Genomic DNA, 21,993 nt, shown 5'->3' with positions numbered 1-21,993 from the left:
CTGCTGGGACAATTTGCTTACATAACCCGTTCACAGAAATCCCTCCCCATCGAACCATCCCCCATCCTCTTGTACACCCTCCATGACATGGTCTAAGCTCACAAAACCACAATGGCAAAATTCACGTCTGCCCAGATTACCAGAGAGAAAGTAATACATCCCTCTAATCTTTCATCATCAACATCACTGGAGAATAGCTCTATATTTCAGAGGGTGTTCTAGGGAGGAAAACATCCTGTTGGTTTAGTGTGCACGAACCCTGTGCAAAGAATGAGACTGATTGTCATCCAATGCAAACCTTCTCTTGCAAGTGGTCTCATCTGAGATTTTCTGAACAGCGGCAGTGTTTGTGGAGATTACCATTAATGGCATGGGCGAAGGAAGGGAGGGGTAAAAGATTTAGTGCTGGTGGGTGAAATGAGCTTCAGAGAGGAGCTTCAGCATTGCAGACAGCATGTGATATTGTTGCAGTCTGCAATGCAATCATCCTGCAATGGGGTCCATCTCAGACATTATACAAACATACATGATCTTGCGTAGGTGGAATGAAATTCCAGCACCAGTCCAGCACAGAGCACAATAATCCCAGTATCTCTGTCACACACACACAAATACATATGAACAAACAAATGATAACAAATTACACACTACCACACATCTTAATGCAAACAACAGAGCTTTTTGTGGGTGTAATCGGCTGAGAAGGCATCCATACTCCTCGTGGAGTTTAGACTTTGTTACCTTTGAGACCTAGAGATGGCCACCATGCCTCTAGTTCAGTGAGTAACTAGTATGGGCTCATCTGACTGGATTCTCAGTTTTGACTGCTCCATGTGTTACCCAGTGGCCAACAGGGAGGGGCCACTCGGCCTCATTCTCCAGCCCATGTCTCCATCTGCTGCGGGCGGAGCTGCAAACACTGATGTAATTTCCTCTTAGTGGCTGAGCTGGCAAATTTTTAGACTGAAAAGAGAGATTTATTGTGAGTGGTTGTTCACTCCACAGCTGCGCACTCTCAAGGATGAATACTCTGGGGCGTACTTTGCTTCTCAAGAATTGTGATTTTGAAGCCTAATCAAAGCTAATTGATATATGGCTTATTGATATGCTTGTGCCTCTGTCCCTGAAGCAGTGTACCTCTTGCGTGTGCTCTCGCATGTGTTTTGTTTCTTTGTGATGAGACACACACATTCACAAATGCAGCCCAATGAAGACACAACAGTTCTGTTGAACTTCTTGTCTTGTCCATTTTCGTTTTCTTTTCTCTGACTACACAGAGCACAAAGAAGTTCAACTATTGCTTTTAGCCTGATTTCATATATGGCATTAGGTCAGTAAAAATGTGAATTGTGAATTTAATCTGCCCAGCATTGAAGCTCGCTCCTCATTACCAAGTACTATATTTGGCACCTTATGCAAATACAACAGAACAGGTGACTGTATGTAATTGGTACAATTGCTGTGTTACCACTGTTGTGGCATTACCACGATTTCTGTCTTTATCTTTAATGTGTAAACCAACTCTGAGCTCTGAGCTTATCTCCACTCACTGCATACTTTTGGGTGAGTCACACTCATTGGAGTGGAGGTGGGCCGCCCATTTCATGACGTAGAGCAGTCCCAAACAGCGGACTCTACATCAGCATCAGCCTTGCAAGGTTCAGTATAATTTTGAACAGTAGATGGCGTTTTGAGCCATTTTCAACCCATAAAATGTACATAATTGAGCTTACAACTAAAACAAACACGTCCTCTTTAAAGCACTGGCTCAGGTACAAGAGAAAACAAAATCAATTTATTGCAATTTATTAATTCAGCAGACGCTTTTATCCAAAGTGACTTACAGTACAGATGTAGATTTTCATTAGTATGTTTGCTCCCTGGGAATAAAACTACGGGTGACAAACAAAGTGATAAAGGAGATCAAATGAGTTTCCTTTATATCATGCTTCAGCAAATCACATCTGATTAGATTACCAGGCTATTCTTAGATAGAGGTGTAAACGGTTAAGAAGGGGCAAATAAATAGACCTATAAAAAATATCAGTAGATTCACACGTATAGATATTATCTCAAACACTGTGGTTGAGCCTGTGCCCTAACAGACATGTCGCAACAGCAAAACTAGTTTAGGCCTACTTTGGTGACGCAAATGCGCACACATTCGTGTTGCCCGAACGCAGACGTTTTGAAGTATAAGCCTACTTCAGTCCTGGGAAAGAAGGGTGTCTGCCTCAAGATGTAGCATTGTTGTTACATTGAAGAAAGTAAAAATAGTTTACATATGGTATTTTAATTGGTAGTTCGTAAAACGCACGGCAAGCTAATAACTTCTCATGATTTTTTTACTGTATGCTGAACTACAGGAGCATAAAAGCCTGGTGCATAGTTAAACTGCCTCTGTTTGAGTCTCTCACAGAAAACTCGTGAATTACAGATAGACATAATTCACTCAAAAGTGAACACATCAACCAAATCACTTTCTCCCCTTACCGTCAGTTCAAAGAATAGGCCTGACTAAATTGATGCATGTGATTGCGTCTTTGAGTGCGCGTTCATGTTTGATTAAAGCTTAGTGTGCGCGTTCGCTGCCTCGTCTCTGCCACTGTCTATGGTCGCTGCTCCCGAGGTGGAAACTATTTAAACAACAGAGTGCGCGGAGCCGACACCGGCCACAGCGGATTATTGGGCCCTTTGTCGGTTTTGTTACACTGTTCAGGGGATAATTTTTCTAAAGGTAAGTTACAATGTATGAGTTGTGTACCTTTCGGTAAGTCTCTGAACAAAACATCCGAAAAAAGAAGTTACACGGCTTGAAACGCTTTCTGAACTGTTAGCTACAAGCGAACGTTACATCTCGATCAAGCTAGTCCAATACTAGCCTACTATCAGATGTGTATCCTAAGTTACTAGCTAGCTAGCTACCTAGCTATCTGATACTTATGTGTAGAATGCCATGCATATATCCTAGTTAAGCCAATATTGGCTAACGTTACCTACTACAACTTGTGGGAGAGTTACATTGCTACTTAGTAACAATTGGTTTTGAACAGTGTAATTATATTGCATGCTCTGGGCAACACCGATGCCTCTTCTAACGTTGGCTTTGACGCTGGCTAACAGTTAACGTTAGCTGGCATCAGCTGACTAACGTTTCAATCCATGTTCGTGGTTTTTATGTACTATCTTCATCGCATTGACTGGCCTTCTTCCCATTTGACGGCTACATAGATGTATACAATGAACCTTTGTAGGTTTACGTGTTTAGTACTTGCTAATGTCCTAGCTAACACCGTACAACAACCAATGGCTAGCAATAACTTGTAGCTAGCTAGTGCATTTTGAGTTGTGGTCGCGGCCTTACTAGGTTGCCAAGACACTGTAACGCCACTTAGCCAGTGTTCCCCCAATAACGTAACGTAGCGAGCAAGGTTATAGTGTTTCAAATGTCGACAAAGTGTAGGTACCTAACATCAGGAACCGCATGGTGAGTATACAATTGAATAAGTCATTGCAATTTTCTCCGCTCGTTGTTTATGTAAGATGGCTATCATTCGCTAACTAAGATGTCTTGTGCTGATGTTCGTAGCGCAGGAGACGAGAGGGTAAGGTCTAATGTTAGCTAGCTCACTGTCTATGCTAACTACCTAGGGGGTGACAGCAAAGTGACAAAACATGACACACGACATCCACGAAGTCAGTGAAATATTCGTGAAATACCAACGGTCTGTTCCTAGATTGATTATGTACTTGTATTCAGCGAGTTAGCATTAGATATAATGGTGTGATCGAGTAGTCCTCACAGAATGCTCGATTCTGCTAACGTCGACTAGCTATTACGGTCATGTTATTGCTTGCATCATTGTCGCAAGTATAACATTAGACATGGAGGAGGCACCATGGTTAGCAAGATGGCTCAATAATGTATCGCTAAATCTACCCCGATAACATACCGCGTCGTCTCAGAGGTTCATCGGTTGCTAACTGTTTCAGTACTATTAAATACTAACAATTTTCATCTAAAGAACTCAATGATTCCTGCCTGATGCCAGTGTATGGCTAAGGGGGCAAGGGAACTCAGCTAGCTACACAGCTAGCTCGCTAAGACTGTAATATATGAAAACTTGGACGCCAAGATGGCGGAGTTGCAGGCTAGCTGGGTCAAGTAACGCTAGTGACCATCTTTGCGAGATGGATCCTTATCAAATGTTAACAGCGTGTTGTTCGATTCTTGTCGATTAACTGATTCTGTATAGGCTAACACATCGGTTGGTTCCATCAGTAATATGTAACATAACAGGGTGAGTAATATGGTAGTTAATGGATGGGTAGGGTACACCGAACTGATCCATGAGATTAAAATCTTTCATTGCCGACGAGGTTGTGGGGTTTACATCGAAAATGAACAGTGGGTGTCTGCCAGACTTTTGACTCCGGGTATTGTACTATATGCATGAAGAGTGATATTTTGAAAATCAAGTCAACAGCAGTGCTACCTGAGCGAAGGAAGGCATGCGTGCTTGAACACTGTGTTCTTGCAGCGACCCCCAGACGTATTAGGCAAATGGGATTTGTCCCCGACTCAACCCAAACACTTAAATTGAGCCGTTTGCGTATCTGGTCAAGCTTCAAGATAATCGTAGAAATTAGACCAGTGTAAAAGACTAATCAAGTTGGTATGTCTTGAAACCAGGCTGCCTAAGCACCTTGACGCTATGTACTGTAGAAGTGCAGGGTTGACCACATCTGGAGCGGGTTGGGGTACCTTCCGCCGTCTGTCACGAGTGGACATAATGCATTTTGTCCAAGCTGGACACACGTTGCTGTTTATCATTTGATGCCACATTTGCCTGCTAGGCTTAAGTTTGTGTGTGTGTGTGAGAGAGAGAGGGTTTCGTGCATCAACCCCCTCATGCCTGTGTTACCCGGTTATTTCGAAACTTTCCCGTGTGTTGATGTAGAGGGATGGCACACATGGGTGCTTCTGAAATGACCGTAGCTGTCTCGCCAGCCGCTCTGCAGAGACACAATGGCCAAAGACTGCAGCCTTGTTTTTTTTGTGCAGGGTTTGTTTTGGTTCGGCAGAATGAATGAAAGCGCTGGTCGTGAGTGTTTGGGGGGTGTGTGTGCGGTGGTGGTGGTGGGGGGGGGGGTGGTGTACTGTCATATGGCACTGCTGTCTCCCTGGCAGCTGCGCTGGGTCAGAGGCAAGCCCTACACACCCGCTCCCTCCCTCCAAATATTGACAGCTGCTCCTTTGAAAAGGAGTTGGTGTGGTGAGGGCAACTGCCCATAGGCTATAAGGGAACATGACTCTTTAGAAACGCTCAATATAGAGCATTAACAGCAGCTGAGATCTCCAGATCCCTCTCTCTAGCTCGCTGCCTCATCTGGCCAACCTAGTCTTCCTTGTGGCACCAGTGTGCCTCCTGGATAATCACTGAGCATAATGCTTGCCTACCATCTGGTCCCAGTGTAACACACGGGACCCTGATTGTATGTGTGTGTGTAAGCTTGCACACGTGCTTAGTGCACACACACATGCTATGATGCTGAAAGCTTCTGAAACCCCCATGTACTTTCTTCTTGAAATCATGTCACAGCTGACCTGGTACTCTGAGATTGCTTGTGTTTGTTTGTTTGTTTGTTTATTTATTTATGAATCTGACTGATGGCTCTTCCTCTCATGTGCCACCCTGCCAGTAAGACTTAAGGGCTGGCCTGTGGGCGGTTGCTGGCTGCTGCCTGCCATGTCACCCTAATGGCTCCTGGAATCCCACAGACAGAGCAACAGGCCCACAATGGCATTTGCCATGTGGAGGCTGCCACAGTGGAAGGCTTTCTAATTGGGCACCTGTAGTTGACACTCTTCAGCAAAGTTTTCTTGCAAATCACACACAAGTCTTTCCTCTCAACAGTTATCTGCCTTGGTTGGTCAGTGATGAATTCTGTAATTTACTCCCACTTTTGGCACCAGGTTTATGTCACTGGAGATACTGTTATGAATACTGAATACAGATTGATATGTACAGCTGTCATGGTCTCCCAGTTTAATTTAGGCCTAGCTGTCTTGACTCAGCACTGCGGTGTGTGTGTGTGTGTGTGTTTGCACAAGTGCACTCCTCCCGTGTCAGCCATTCTTTAGCAGTCTGAGTCTGTGGGTGTCTGTGTGGGTATACTGATGTGTCTTAATGGCAGGTTGTGTTCCAGTGGCTGTGAGCACCCTGGGTCTAGAGTTACAGAACTGCAGCACTAATGCAGGAGGACCAGGCTAAGTCTCTAATGAAATATGGCCTGTTTCATCAACGCATGAGAAATGTGCAGCTTTTATTTATGTTGCTAGGCAAGGACACAAAGTAAGGGAGCGGAAATGGATAGTTGTGGTATATTTGTTTTTTCTTCATCTTTTTGTTATTTTGGTGTGAATTAAGGCGAGCTGCTCGAATAAGGAGGTTTTTGTGGAGATGAATGCGAAATGTATGTGTAGCTTTGCTTGCAGTGCATTCATGCATACCCTCAGGCAGGGCTCGAAATTGGCACCCGCCAAGCGCCAATGGCGTGTAGATTTTTGGGCTGGCGACTAAATTGTGTCCGATACCCCGCCACTTGGCGAGTGACATTGCGGAGTACAGTGCCCGACTACCGCTCCCGTCATGGTTAAAAATAGCTTGCAACGCCAACATGAACAGTGGGAGAGAATTCTAAGAATTTCTATACAACTATAACAATTTGCACGCTAATACAAAGTTCTAATATTTTGAGCGCGAATCAAAAGTTGCAACAGACTAACTTACTTTACCACACGGAAAGGTAAACGTCAGTGGGCTTTAACCGGTCAGCTGTCAGCTAGAATCCAGAAGTTCGTTGTCTCTGAATGATGTTAGCAGCAGCTAAGCAGCTAGCTATCCTAGCCTGTCACCCTACTGGATCCATCATTAAGATAAGTTTTATACTTCCTTGTCAGGCTGACAAGAAAATCAACTATCGATAATATGATTTCGAGCTTGTCTCCACTGATGTTGTGCAATGATATCCCCTGTCCTCCCGTCTCCCGATAAATTAAGCTAACTCATTTTTACCTGCTAGCTATCGCTAGCTAGCATGGGGAGTTGCCATTGACTAGCGAGCTACAAATGTCAGCCAACAATGCAAAATCAAATGATATGGCAGAACAACGTCAATACCAGGCTGTTTAGTTACATTACAGGGAAACCAGCCATCAAGTACATGGAATTGCGTTGTATTATTGTCAACACAAGTTTTTTGTTTTATTTTTCGTTTCAGGCTCTGGGCTCTGTAAAGCGCCTTGAGACAATTGTACTGTTCTGGGGCTATATAAATAAAATTGAATTGAATTTATAAATTATTTAAAAAAGTAAAATTAGTTGATTTTGTTTAATCCATTCTGAGAGTGATTAACAATGATATTAAAATCATAGGTAAAGGTTGTTTTAAGTCAAACAATGTCAGAGTAGGTCTGAAATGCCAGGTTTAATATTTTGGCCTGTAAAAAATATGATTGGCTGGTAATTTATTTCATCTACCAGCCATTTTGGCTGGTAAGCCAAAAAGTTAATTTCGAGCCCTGCCCTCAGGCATGAATTGTAACAATTTTTAAGGTTGTTAGTTTTTTACAAAATTGCATGTTAATAAATAATTTTACATTTATTTATTTTGGGAGAATTTGGATCCATCAGTGGTCGTAACTAGTGTTTACTTCCTGGTTTTAGATCAGATGGCTTTTACACCAAATACAAACCGCACTGGAGTTCAGGTGAACCAGACCCCTGTTTTTTGGCGGACTCTGGTACGGTCCCTAGGTGCGCACCCAAGTTTGGAAAACAGCTTTTACATCAACGAAAGGAACCAAACCAAGGAGACCCCGCTCCACACCAAAAGCTGTAGTGTGAAGGCACCTTAAGTGCGTGTGTCCAGGTCTATTTTCTCCTTGTTGAGAATGTGCATCAGTGATTTAAGAGAATGAGTAAGGATGTATGCTCAGCTTGTGTGTGCATGTAGGGTACCTGATCTGATCCGATTCTCTGTATATAGCTGGTCATTTATTTTGGTGAAAGTGTGTATTGGTAGATGGAGCAGTGCATCTTTCTGCCCATTTGGATGAGACAGAAAAGTCACTTCTGGCTATTGCAGCTCTCATGTTGGACAGCGTCTCTTAATGCCTTGTGCGTGATGGGGCTGTCCACCAATATATGTGTGTGTGTGTGTGTGTGTGGGGGGGGGGGGGGGGGAGGGGGAGGGAGTTGTTCATTGTGGAATGTTCATTGTGGAAGGAAATATTTCGAGTGTGTTTGTAAAAGTGTTTGTTTGTGAGGGAGGCAGGGACAGAGAGTGTGTGTTGGCATCATTTAGTGAGGCCAGGGTGGCTCTTTGTTTCCCACTGTCTGGTCAAACAGGTTGGCTGTGTTCCTCAATCTCCCCTTCCCAACCTGTCGGGTAGGAAGTGGGTGTAACCTGTGCCCAGCACTGAGGAAAAGACCATCCTTGCAGGTGTGTCCCTGTTTCTGTGTGCATGCACATCCTGTATTCTTTAATCTTCTCATGAGGCCTTACAAAGCACACACTTTACGTACTGTACAGGACTGCATGAGAGGTTGTTTGTGTGTGTAATCATGATGGTTTTCTGACCCACAGACTGTTCTTGCGTGTAGGTCGTGGCTGTGACCTGCCCACTGCTGTGACTGGCCTTAGTTGTCTCAGTATGTAGGCTAAATGTCGTAGTATCTCCATATGTAGGCTAAGTGCTGGTTTGATTTTAGTGCAGATATCCCTTGGTAAATAAAGGTGTAGACCTAACCACAGCCTTCTTTATTTTCTTGCATGCAGATTCTATTTAGCTCTGTCTCTGTGTCTCTTGCTTTCTCTTTCACACTCTCTGACTTGCTTCCTCTCTGGTGGACAACCATGGCCTTTGGAAGCCTGGAGCTCTTCAAATGGACCATTTGAAATCAACCTGCTGGATTCAACCCCTTGTGTGATCCCAAATGACTGGAGCAGAAGGACGTTCCCTTTGTGTGTGTGTGTGTGTGTGTGTGTGTGAAAACAAAGTGAGCAGCACTAAGCTGTGTTTATTACCTTGTGGCTTTCAGATGTTAATGAGGTGTGTGTCTGTGCATGGATCAAACAAGGGCTGAAGAGGGCAGCTGTGGAAGGTGTTTGTGTCTTCTGTTCTGCTCCTCGGTGTTGTTGGCAACTTGCATTGAGAGCATGCCTGTTCGGTGAGCTCCATCCTGACAATGGGCAATTTGAGTAATGAACTTTTAAAGATACGAAGGAAGGTTCATTCTGAATGAGACAAGATCGCTCTCCCCCCCTTTCACTGGACTGGATTATGACCATTAGTCCGTTAAAACTGTGTGTGTAAGAGTGAGTGTCTGGACAGAGGAGGGGTAGTGGTTTTGTGTATGGCCAGGGTGCAGTTGGGAGGCAGATGGTGTGAATGGAGGGGGGGCTCTTTAGGGTGTACCCAGCTGCCTCGCTGAAACCCCTGGAGTGTGTCAGACTACACCAGAGCAGGCCAGACCAGCCAAGCATGCACTTGCTAACACCCTCTGGGAACAGTTCATGGCTAGCCTGAAACTGATGGGGGGGGGGTAGTATCACCATCAATGGTGTTGTGTGGACCAGTGAGACTATATAGAGTTGATGGCCGGCCTGTTAATCAACTGTATTATAACTTTGTGTGTATGCACACATGACTACATGGTTGTGTTTGTGTGCATTTGTGTGTCTCGGGGCACACGTGGTTGCTGAGCAATCCTCCCTTAGAGAGTAGCATGTGGATTGTTGTAAGGTTTGGGAATTCATTAATCGGTGTTGAGAGTGCAATGTATTTTGCCATGTTATTGTGTGTGTGTGTACGTGTGTGTGAATGATTCTCCAGAAGTGTAAGTAAATGTGCCAGCTCTGAAAAAATCATTCCCACTGTGGTTTCCTGATCAGAGCTGACCATACACACTGGTGGTCACCCTCTGTCTAAATGACTGGCTAATGTGTAAACCTTAGCCAGTCCTTTAGACAGAGGGTGACCACCAGTGTGTATGGTCAGCTCTGATCATCAGAGGAGGTGAGGAGGTGACGTCAGCCTGGGACTTGAGAAATACTGACGTTGTACCTGTGGTCACTTAACAGTTTATGCCAAGCCGCTGAATACTATGCTCAACAATGAATGTAGTTTTCTGCTTTCTACATGATCATCATCACATTAATTAAATGGCGATCATTTGCTTACAGATGCCAGAACCAAATATGGGAAAAACAGACCAAACGCTGGCTTAAGAGTAAAAAAGTAGAACCAAGGAAAACCCATAATGGTTTGGCAGGTATGGATTTGAAATGAGCTGCTGCTTTAGCCATGGACAAAGCTTCCTACCCGTGAGCTTTAGACAGCCTTCTAATGTAACCTGACTGCGTGTCAGAGTAGGGCCAGACAGGTCCAGCCAGAAGTACTTCAGAAGAGTCCTCACTTTGGAATCATTGCTGTGTGTGTTGGGGTGCCCTCTGCAGGGAATCTGTGTTGTGAGTGTGTTCAGGGGCATCTTTGCTGATTGGCTGTCTGGTAGCTTGTGTGTGTGTGCATGCGTCTGTATTAGTAGCCCATATGCTGTGTGTGAAGGTGGAGTTATGGGGGTTTGTAACTTGAGCTGGGCTGGTCTCGCGCGCTTGAAAGCTGCCCCCCCCTCTCCTCTCTCTCTCTCTCTCCACCCCCTGTGCCTCAGCCTGCCGACTCCAAGCTGACATTCCACTTCTCTAGCACACACATATATACATACACACACACACACACACACACATTTTCCCTCTCCAGTGTCCTTACACTGTCCACACACTTGTAAGACAGCGCAGGGGACCGCACACACACTGGACTCCTGGGAGCGTCTTAGTTTTCTTTTTCGTTCTGTTTCTGTTGTCTGGCGGCGAGCTCAGGATCCTCAGGCAGGCCAGGGAGTGGCTGCAACCGAGCTGGAATGTGCTGCTAGACTGTGGAACAAGCAGCACTGGTCTCAGATGTTTTTTCCTTTTGCGCTCTGAGTCGGTCTCGCTCGCCCTCGCTCTCTCTCTTTCGCTCACTCTCTCTCTCTCTCGCTCTCTCTCCCCTTCATACATTCACCTATCTTCTGTTCTCTCCTTCTCTTCCTCTGCTTTACTATTTCTCTCTCCCCCCCCCCCCGGACCGACATTCCTGAATTACAGCAGGGCTGTTTTGTCCCCCACCTCCTTTGAAGTAGCAGCCCGCCTCTCCGTTTGCCTCTTTTTCCCGGGCTGCACTCACTACACGCTGGACTCCAGCTCACCGGTCTACAGGGGCCTGTTGGACTATGTTTGTGTGATCACCATTCCTGGCCTAATCGGGACGCAGATCTTTTGACCCTTTGACACCAGTGTTTTGTGTGTGTGTGTTTGTCTGCGCTCACGTGCGCGTTGCGATGTGGGCCGGCATCGGGGTGCTGTGCTGTGTTATGGACTGTTTGGTTTCCACGGTGAAGTCGTGATGAGGAGCGGGGCCGGGGCTCCCCATGTCACGTGCCGTTAGGCAGCAGCCTGTCTACTCGTGGAAGGGGGTGCTCAAGCTGTTCACGTGCATCGCCACCCGCACCGCCAGCAGCAAGCCTAAAGGTAACCAGCCACGGCGTGCCGGAAACTAAGTCCACAACACGCAAGGCCTCATCCTTGCAGCCTTGCACCCACATATGCACACAGGCTTTTTCTCACACACTTGCACAACAAGCTAGATGTGTTAATGTCTCTCCCTTTCTCGCACTCTCTTTCAGTCACACACACTCCTCTAGGGTAGTTTCACTGTGGCCCTGTGGATCCTGTGCAAAAGGTGTTTTGTACAGGGAAGCCCAGCCGGGCAACTGTTCTGTTTCATCTCTGTTATATTTTCATCTGCTCTGTTTGTGGGGTTCTAGTGAAGATGCCGAGGTTGAAGCTCTGCTTTATGCATCTCCATGAACAAAGCTCCGGCGTTGCTTTGGCTTGTCTACATTTGTCACTCAGCTTGTAGGACAAAGACTAATGGTGTCATAACAGTAATCTGTGTGTGTGTATGCAGATTCAGAAGGAGTGCGTGTCACCCACTGCTGTAGCCTCCCCTGTACAGGACTGGGCACGTGCGTGCATGTTTGATGGTAAACATTGGAGCTTGACTGTGTTGCAAAGGCAGGCTGAGACTCATCTCCTTGTCTAGGCGACACACTGAAGCTTTCCTTTGGTCGCACACTCTGTATACTCCATCAGCTGTGTTTGGTGGGCTCTGGTCTGTGAGTGTGAGTGAGTGAGATGTGTGTTGGTGATTGTACAGGGAAATGGTTCTGAACATGACCTCAGCCTGCATTTTCTGAGATCCATACAGGATGTGATCAAATATTGAAGAGCCTGTAATGGGACGTGTTCACTGAGTGAGGATGAAAGATGAAGTAGTAGGTTCTGCATGCATTATCAGGAGAAAAAGTGGTGTGTGTGTGTGTGTGTGTGTGTGTGTGTGCTTGCAGTCTTGCAGCACGTTGGATGAAGGCTGGTTTACATTAGTGGAGGGAGAGTTGCTGAAGGAGTGTGTCTAGGAAAAAGTGCTGACATCAGGTCTCCCATCAGGATGGCTGGATCGGTTCCGCTGTGTGTGCGTGTGTGTGTGTGCAGGGTTCTGTTTCTCAAGACTTCCTGGGAAAGAATCGGGGGAGATCAACCTTTACAGTATGTGTGGTATTGCATCAACTGTTCACTGTTGACACATGGTGTATACAATCTAACTAGATAAAAGTTTGTGCTGTGAATGTGGGGATTTGATGCCTGAGAGAGTATGAAAGTGTGTGTTTATGGAATCCTTGGACACTGTACTCGCACACAGACCTCCCTTTGAATGCTGTCTGCGCCTGTAAGCCGAAGCCCCACCTCAGTTTGCATGTACAGAGCACCCGGCTGTTCTTAGTTCCGTGCCTTCCTTTCAGTTTCATGAGTCCGTGGGATCTGCATATCTGATCTGTGGTCAGTAACGCTCCCATCCCCACATATGCTTCATGGTTGTGAATCCCACAGGGCCATGTTTCAGACGCCAATACCTATGAGGAATCAGGCTGTGTGTCTGTCTGACTGGAGTCAGTCCACATTTCTGCCGTGCGTTCGTGCTTGATTGTTTCGCATGTCTGGCCAGTTCTTTGTGGTTGGTGGTGCATGGTTGGTTGGTGCCTCACAGGTTTCCTGACTGAATATGTAGTAGACATTTAGTGAGGGAGAGTGTTTTGTTCTGGTTTGTTTATGCTGTTGTTGAAAAGTAAAATCTCAAGTAGTAGTCTATAACACTAGTCTCTCTCCCACTACACCCTATGGCCATGAAAGAGCCTTGCATTGATGAAAATGTTTTTGAAGAATCATCATGTTTTAATCTTGTCTTTCTCTCTTTTTGTCTCCCTCTTGTTTGCCTCTCGGCTCCTCCTCTGCCACCTCCTCAGAGGTCAACCCATTTCAAGAGAAGACGCGAGCCTTACTTGGGAATCATATGGACGACGGCAAGCACCCCTTTTCTATTTGTCATTGTTGTGATGGGATTCTGTGTGTGGTATGGCTTATGTGTGGCGGCTCATTTCACTCGGGCAGCTTCTTGGATTGGGAAGCACAGGAGTGAAGGCCCTTTAGGATAACACCAGCAGGAGGGGAAGAAGGGACCAGACAGAATAAGTGGTGGGAAACGGATGAGTGGAGGGAAAGGCAGAAGACCAGAGGGCACTAGCTGAGCGTTCTTTACTCCCTAACTAGGGTGTTTGGTCATCTTAATCGCTCTCCGCAGAGAGGAGGGGTATTGATCGCCTCAGTCATATCCCAGAGGCTTTAGACCCTCTCTGCACAGATGGACCATAGAGAGGGGGGGGGGGGCTGTTTATGCACACCCCAAGCAATCTCCATGATCTGACCCACGTCACACTGCACAACACCCATAATGCCATAATCCTGCAATTAGACCCAGCTTCTTGCCCATATTGTGTCTTGGTCACCCTCTTCACTCTCTACCACTTCCCCCAAGTCTTGTGTAATCCCGGTTCCTTCACGTTTTATTGATGACTTCATGAAAACCAATGTTTGCTAACTCTAGTGTATGCCTTAGATCACAGCACTCGTATTCAGGCACTTGATAATCTCCAACTTTTCAACATACACACACACACACAAAAACAAATTTGGTCAAAAGATGAATGCAAGTTAGTCCAGGCTTGCTGCCCTCCACTGAGCTCTTAACCCTCTGAAGTCCGATATCCCTGTGCAGGGATATGGTGGTTTTTATGGGGAATTGCTTTTAAAGCTCAGCCAGTTTTTGTCGGAGAGACATAGAAATTACACCCCCAGAAACCTTGAACCCTTTTCTTTTCAAATTTACACAGTTTGAAACAAATATATAAATAAGCACTTTGTAAGGAGAATAGGACTAGTCTCTTGCACTTTTCAGTCTCTGAGTGAGGTTTCAGCTCCTAACGACCCGCCCATTAGCAAATGACAGCTATTCATATGATAAGGGTATGGTAATTCAGTGATCTCTATTGGGCCATGGTGTGTCAAGAAATCCTGTGGGGGGTACGGGCCACAAAGACATTCCAGGGCCATTAGGTAAGGGCCATTGTTCTTGTCTGAGGTGTCCCAGGTGTGTTTACACCTAACTCATCAATATGCATTAGTAGGGACACTAGTTTTGAAAAGGTACAGGTCACTCTAAAATTATAAATATATAGTAGTGAAACCACACACACTTTCTAAATGCTAAACTCACCTTTGTAAAACTAACACTTATGTTTACAAAGTTCAGAGTTCAAAAGCCTTGCTCCAAAATCTTTACAATGTATTTTTTGTACAAAGTCTGAGCACCTCTGAAAGTATGTTTTTGGAAGGGTTTGTTTAGATTTGATTTAAATTCAATCTTTTTTTACTACATTCCTTTCATTCCCATGTTATTATTGCTGAGGTATTCTAGAATATAATCATACATGCCACTTTTGCCTCAATGTTTTTAGTTAGGTGAAATAAACTAAAATATCAAGGCATGGCAGACTACCTAAGAGAGTGAAAAACAGGCTCGGACTCAGTAGTGTTAACCATAGCCCCCTCCTTCTGTTCTAAGAAAGCCAGACAAACAGTTTCCTGCTGCTATATCAATAAAACCCAGTGCCAAGTCCGTGCTCATTGGCCAGTTCCCACCCACACTACCACTGGTGGTGCTGAGGTCACTTCCTGCTGGATCTGAGGATATCCTCCATGGTTCTGTAGACTGGAAGCACATCCTCCCCGCTGGCACACAGAACCAGCACAAAGCAGCCCTCGCAGTGCAATAATGAAACACTGTGATCCCAGCTAGATCAAACATTTGTGTGTTTGTGTGTGTGTCCGTTTACTCTACCCGTATTATGATCATATTTGTGTAGATCTTTCTCTCTCTATATGTTTTTTTGAGGTGAAATGTAATCACTTATTATGGCAGTGCAAAGCCTAGGACAGAAGTATCAAATTAGGGCTTTTAAGTCTCAATGCCTAAAAGTATGGGTTAAGGCTTTGTTAAAGTACATCAAAACAAGCAAAATACTTCTTCCCCAAGACCCTAAATGGCCATTCTGCTGAAAGACAGGGTATTTTCTTTGGCTTCTGCTGCAGTGGGTGGGTTTTGGGTCATTATTAATATGGACAGTTCTTGAATCACTGCAGTAAGATTTCAACAAGGAAAGACAATGGACTTCCCAGTACATATGTGGTAGAGCCTAGGGGGTTTTGGAAGTGGAATCAAATTGGGGTGGTTTGGAAAGCGTTTAGTGGGACATTTTCAACTCTTCTGTCTCCTGTCCTCATAGATGATAGATGAAAGCAGTGTGTGTGTGTGTGTGTGTGTGTGTGTGTGTGTGTGTGTGTGTGTGTGTGTGTGTGTGTGTGTGTGTGTGTGTGTGTGTGTGTGTGTGTGTGTGTGTGTGTGTGTGTGTGTGTGTGTGTGTGACCCATGTTGAAGCTGGATTGGTAGTGGGGGGGGGGGGGGGGGGGGGGGGGGTATTGTTTTCCGGTCTCTCCAGTCAACGCAGCGGATTAGAGGGAGAGGGAGAGACCCACCTCTGCTCCGGAGTCGAGCCGTAATGACTTTGTTTTTTAAAAAGGCTGACCGTTTGTGGAATGTTGGCGCGCTCCTCTCCCCTCCGCTCTCTACCGAGCCTGAGCCAGAGCGGTCTGATGAGCGCTCTCCAGCCGGGGCTTATTTACGCTCCCCTCCGCATGGCTGAGCCCCACTCGCCCGCCGCCAAGCACTGACAGGCCAGGGGGCTCGCAAAAGGGGGTGCTGAGAAGAAAGGAGGGATTCAGGGAAGAGAGAGAGGGAGAAGAGAAAAAGGAGAGGAGGTCCCATAGGAGGAATACTAGGGTATGGGTGAGGGAAGAGGAGCCAAGGGTTCAGGGGAGGAGAGATTGGATTGTTTGGGACGTGGAGAGGATAGGAATGAGAATGGGGTGTTTTCTGTTTGGTTCCTCTGGAGTTCCTGCACTTGGGTTTAAAATGTCTCTGTGCACAGAGCCAGTTTGGACGTCCAATCATTTTGGGTTTGGTAATGGGCTTCATTTTATAATTTTTTGCCAGCCAGGTCAGACCAGTAACTAGCACAAACTAACATGGTAATACTGATAGGTAGCCTCTTTAAGACGTAACCCACAGATTGGAGCAATGCCTTAAAAAAAGGATTTATTTTTTTAACTCCGAAACATTGAAATGACTCAAGATGTAGCAAGTGTCAAAACGCCAGTACCTCATCACATGTCCTATCTGTGAGCACCAGACCAGACTCACCTGCCTCTGGCTGAAGCGCTTGCCTCCTTTGAAATGACAATACTGATGCTGAGGGCTATTCATTTGAACAGAGCGGTTGACATTGTGGTGCTGTATTGCATTGAATCGGCTCCAGCCGCATGAAAAGTATAGACTAACCGCTTTGCACAAAGCCATGCTAGCGACACCTGGCCCTCCTCAACAACTGGTTCCATAGCAACAGGGTGCTCCTCGGCCACCCATTTGTCGTGTGTGTGTGTGTGTGTGTGTGTGTGTGTGTGTGTGTGTGTGTGTGTGTGTGTGTGTGTGTGTGTGTGTGTGTGTGTGTGTGTGTGTGTGTGTGTGTGTGTGTGTGTGTGTGTGTGTGTGTGTGTGTGTTGTGGTGTGTGTGACGGAGAGTGAGTGAGTGAGCAGGGCTAAATCTGTCCTCGGTTGCTGCTTGTGCTTCGTGAGCTCGCTAAGACGGCTAAAAATATCTGGGCGTCTATCACGGCAGATGTGTTTACAAGCCGGTCTCTTGCTGTGTGCCACCTACACAAGCTCAGTTGCTCCTCCGTCCTCTCCCTCTTGCCTGCTCTCTCTTTCTGGCGTCCCTCCAGTCATGCTCTCATCCCTTCCTCCCTGCCTCCCTCCCTCCCTCATTGTCGTGGGGCAAGTAGTCAGCCAATCACTTTGCAGCTGGGTTCTTGGAGAGGTCCACAAAGTCCTGCCCCTCTTGCAGAGTCTGCTGCAAAGCATCTAGAAAAATAGGTCCACTGTAGAGTGGGTGGGTGGGTGGGTGTGTGTGTGTGTGTGTGTGTGTGTGTGTGTGGTCCCTCCAAAAGTCACAATAACGTCATCCACACACAATCATGTCTGACTGTTTCTGCCTTGTTGACGTGTAGCATGCTGTACTTGCTTCCCTATGGATCTGATGCCTTGTGCTTGCAGTGTGTTTTGCTATGCTTCCCATTTCCCAGTGTCTGTGTAATCTGTAAAAGTGTTTGACAAGTCGTCATGTGATGCTTGTCTTCACCTTTGCAGTGTCTGCTCTGGCTTTGATGTCTGATGCCATCCTGTGCTATAACTATGCTACTGACTCTTGCCTGCAGTGGCTTAAGCTTCATCTGGATAATGTGCCTGTCTGTTGTTATTGCTGCTGTCGCGTGTGTCTGAGTGTCTGTCTCTGTGTGTGTGTGTGTGTGTGTGTGTGTGTGTGTGTGTGTGTGTGTGATTGTGCTGCTGTGCTGTATCGTGTTTGTTCTACTGTGTCAGTGTGTGTGTGAGTGATCATGTCTGTGTGTCACTGTGTGTGTGAGTGATTGTGCTGCTGTGCTGTATCATGTCTGCTGTACTGTGTCTGAATGTGTGCAGCTGTTCAATAAATCTGTAAGGGTGAGTGAGCCACGCCTAGTGTCGGCCTGCTGCAGGGGAAAATTTCAGCCCTGATATCTCCCCACACACACCTCACCACAGCTGGTTCCCATAGCAACGCTCTCGCAGGAATCTGAGTCCACTTCACCCGTCTGGCTCCAGCTCAGCTTTTAAATCTGTGCCTCTCATCCCCCCCCACCCACCCATGCCAGAAATAGCTGTGGGCAGGCCCCGTCACGGCAAACACACAGCTCCATCCCTCAACCTCTCCTGTACCATCAAAACACACAGCTCCATCCCTCAACCTCTCCTGTACCATCAAAACACACAGCTCCATCCCTCAACCTCTCCTGTACCATCAAAACACACAGCTCCATCCCTCAACCTCTCCTGTACCATCAAAACACACAGCTCCATCCCTCAACCTCTCCTGTACCATCAAAACACACAGCTCCATCCCTCAACCTCTCCTGTACCATCAAAACACACAGCTCCATCCCTCAACCTCTCCTGTACCATCAAAACACACAACTGCACTCTACTCTTTAGGCCCCCAGCATTGGCTGCTGTGGTGAGAATGTACTGTTCAGATGAAAGGGGGGTGGGGGGTTGGACTGAAGTTAACTTCCACCCCAACCCCTCCCTGTAGGATCTGAGGGCCCCAGCCAGAGGCACGTCCCTCTGCTATATTTACCCATGTGTCTGAGGGGCAGGGTGACCTTAAGAAGATGGGATCTGTGGGCCTGCACTGGTCTGGGGCTCCCAGTAGTCTCTCCTGGAGTAGCAAGCTCTATTACAGCTGCTGCTGCTGCTGCTGCTGCTGCTGCTACTTTGTTTAAGACTGAGCTTTTAGAACTTTGTTTTTGTCCAGGTGCTCGGTGTTCTCATAACTGATTATTTCTCTTGTCATCTTTACCTCCCTTTTCCTATACCTCTTCTCCCCCTCCCCCCCCCCCCCCACTCTGTTTTCCCTGTTGTTATCTCCCTTTCTTTGCTGTTGTCTTTCCTCTCTGCAGAAATGAGTCGCCAGCCTGCCCCAGCGCTGCCCACAGGAACCTCCAAGAGCACCCCTTCCCAACGCGTCCCCACCCTGTCGGGCACCACCGCCTCCAACAGCGACCTGGCCAGCCTGTTCGAGTGCCCCGTGTGCTTCGACTATGTGCTGCCTCCCATCCTGCAGTGCCAGAGCGGCCACCTAGTGTGCAGCAACTGCCGGCCAAAGCTGACGTGCTGCCCCACGTGCCGCGGGCCGCTGGGCTCCATCCGCAACCTGGCCATGGAGAAGGTGGCCAACTCGGTGCTGTTCCCCTGCAAATACGCCTCGTCGGGCTGCGAGGTGACGCTGCCTCACACGGACAAGGCGGAACACGAGGAGCTGTGCGAGTTCCGGCCGTACTCGTGCCCCTGCCCGGGCGCGTCGTGCAAGTGGCAGGGCTCGCTGGACGCCGTCATGCCGCACCTGCTGCACCAACACAAGTCCATCACCACGCTGCAGGGCGAGGACATCGTCTTCCTGGCCACGGACATCAACCTGCCGGGCGCCGTGGACTGGGTGATGATGCAGTCGTGCTTCGGCTTCCACTTCATGCTAGTGCTGGAGAAGCAGGAGAAGTACGACGGGCACCAGCAGTTCTTCGCCATCGTGCAGCTGATCGGCACGCGCAAGCAGGCGGAGAACTTTGCCTACCGGTTGGAGCTGAACGGCCACCGGCGTCGGCTCACTTGGGAGGCCACGCCACGCTCGATCCACGAGGGCATCGCCACAGCCATCATGAACAGCGACTGCCTGGTGTTCGACACCTCCATCGCACAGCTGTTTGCCGAGAACGGCAACCTGGGCATCAACGTCACCATATCCATGTGCTGAGGACACCTTTTTCGTAGATGCACACTAACAGACAAATGCACACATACAAACACACATGAGCACACACACACACACACACACACACGTACCCACACATTCAAATGCACTTGACAAACACACAGACCCACACAAATGGACACATTTCAAACTAGGACCGCTTGGGTTTTACTGAAAGTGCGGGGGGTGAAAATGAGGATTGGGAGGGTTTGTTTGGCCAACTTGGAAGTTGGAGCTTTATTTTTGTTTGTTTGTTTTTTTTTTTCCTTCCCTACGTCTTTCCGTTGCTGTTGTGCTAGTAGTCGTTGACGCAGCGCTGCCTTGCCAGGCTGGGCTGAGTTGGGCTGGGCCAGGTTGGAGCTGGAAGCAAGCGGACCATGCAGCCCGCTCCTGGGGGAGCTGGATTCACTGACCCCCGCCCCCATCTGGCCAGGCGGTCCACAGGCCTGCTGCACGGGAGGTTGGGTTCAACCGTGGGATGCTCTCGGAGGGGACAGCTCAGAGCAGGTCTCCACAGATTTACTTTAATGTTCTTTTTGTTTTTTTTTGGGTCATTTTGTTTTATTTTGTTCCCTCCCACCCAAAAATGTTCTGTAAAATGTAAATACCTAAAATATAAAACATTTCAGTTTAAAAAATTTACATTCAGAAAGTACAATTTTCGTTTTTATTACTGACAATTTGTTTTTCTTTAAGGTCCTCTGCAGTACTCATATTAACTATATTAATTATGAGATTGTAATAATTATTGTAATTATTTTTTGTTATGTTTAAGAGAAGAATGAAAAGGGTTCTTTTTATTTTTATTTTTTAAATGTTATGTTGTCTTTCTGTGTGTGATGGGTGGGCAAGACGGAACTGAATAGCTCTGTGGATTAATTGTGCTGTTGCTGGTCCTTATCTTGGTTTATTGTTTTTGTTTTGGCCATTAAATAAATCTATCTTTTTCATACCTTTTGCATTACCTTCTACTGTGCCCAGAAGATATGCTTCAACTTTATGATTCTTTTCATTTAGATCAATTTAACCTATGTATGCAGCGAAGGGGAGAGTAGTCACCACACCCAGACTTGAACCTGGGACTACAGGGTGCCAAAACCGCAACGCCAAAGAGCCAGGCTCGATGGTACGGCAATCCAAGCACATACTCATGTGTAGTGACGGCACTCCGTCAAACCCATTATCCATCCATTCCTGGATGTTGTCTGAAGATCCTATTGCAGAACCAGGGGCCTAAACCTGTCAAGGTGATTTACAAAGAAAGAAAAAAAAAACTTTTTCACAGGAAAACCCCTCGAGCAGAACCCAGCTCTGAAGGGGGGGGATGCTGGTGATGTCTGTCTGAGGCGGGTCCATGAAATGACTCAAATGAAGATGAGTTTGGTTGGGGGCGAGGGGAGTTGTGGTGGGCAGGTGCACTGTAGCCATCTGTTTGCCATCTTGCTGGGATGCAGTCCTGACGCTGGACTTCACCACCCGGTCGTACACCCTGTTTCAGAAGCTGTTGTGTCATAATCACCTCACACATCCAGTTGTCGCAGTACAGAGCGTGGATACTGTGCCCTCAAGTCATTTGTGTTGTCTTGTGTGATTTTATTCAGTGTTATCAACCCAACCCCTATGTTGTGGTCTCTGTGGTTATCTGTGGATGACTGCTGAGGCCTCTGTTCTAATAAGCAGTCTGTTTTGACTTGTGTGGTTGGGGGGCCACTGTAGTGATTTGTGGATCGGGCCTATGTACAGTGTGTCTGAACACGTCAGCGTTGACTGGGTAGAGAACTGGCTGGCCTACATATAGAGGCATCTCTGAACATGCTTTTGGCAGACCCATTGGTGTGATCTCTGTATTGACTCTGCTTATTGGATTCAGGTTTGTTTTCTTTAACTGTATTCCTAATTTGATTGATCTTCTGATTTAAGATTTTTCCATCAGATGAATTGGAAGGCTGCCTAGGTGAGTTTATTTTTTTGTATGATCTAA

The 21,993-nt window shown here is 46.8% G+C and overlaps 1 protein-coding gene across 4 annotated transcripts; it reads left to right on the top strand.

Moving 5' to 3' along the window:
* Positions 1-2,582: 2,582 nt before the first annotated feature.
* On the top strand, positions 2,583-20,964 carry siah1 (siah E3 ubiquitin protein ligase 1). Of its 4 annotated transcripts, none has more exons than XM_012832408.3 (3): positions 2,584-2,737; positions 13,467-13,523; positions 19,165-20,964. In XM_012832408.3, exons 2-3 carry the CDS (start codon positions 13,514-13,516, stop codon positions 20,013-20,015), a joined length of 861 nt encoding a protein of 286 aa, XP_012687862.1. In that variant the 5' UTR covers positions 2,584-2,737; positions 13,467-13,513; the 3' UTR covers positions 20,016-20,964. The 4 variants fall into 4 exon arrangements, with proteins under 4 accessions (XP_012687864.1, XP_012687862.1, XP_031420233.1 ...); XM_031564373.1 differs by lacking the exon at positions 2,584-2,737 and adding an exon at positions 3,469-3,487; XM_012832406.3 differs by lacking the exon at positions 2,584-2,737 and adding an exon at positions 11,294-11,634.
* The last annotated feature ends 1,029 nt before the right edge of the window (positions 20,965-21,993 follow it).

Source organism: Clupea harengus, chromosome 3 (assembly GCF_900700415.2).
Source record: "Clupea harengus chromosome 3, Ch_v2.0.2, whole genome shotgun sequence".
NCBI lineage: Eukaryota > Metazoa > Chordata > Actinopteri > Clupeiformes > Clupeidae > Clupea > Clupea harengus.
This window is presented reverse-complemented; position numbering and strand designations above follow the sequence as displayed.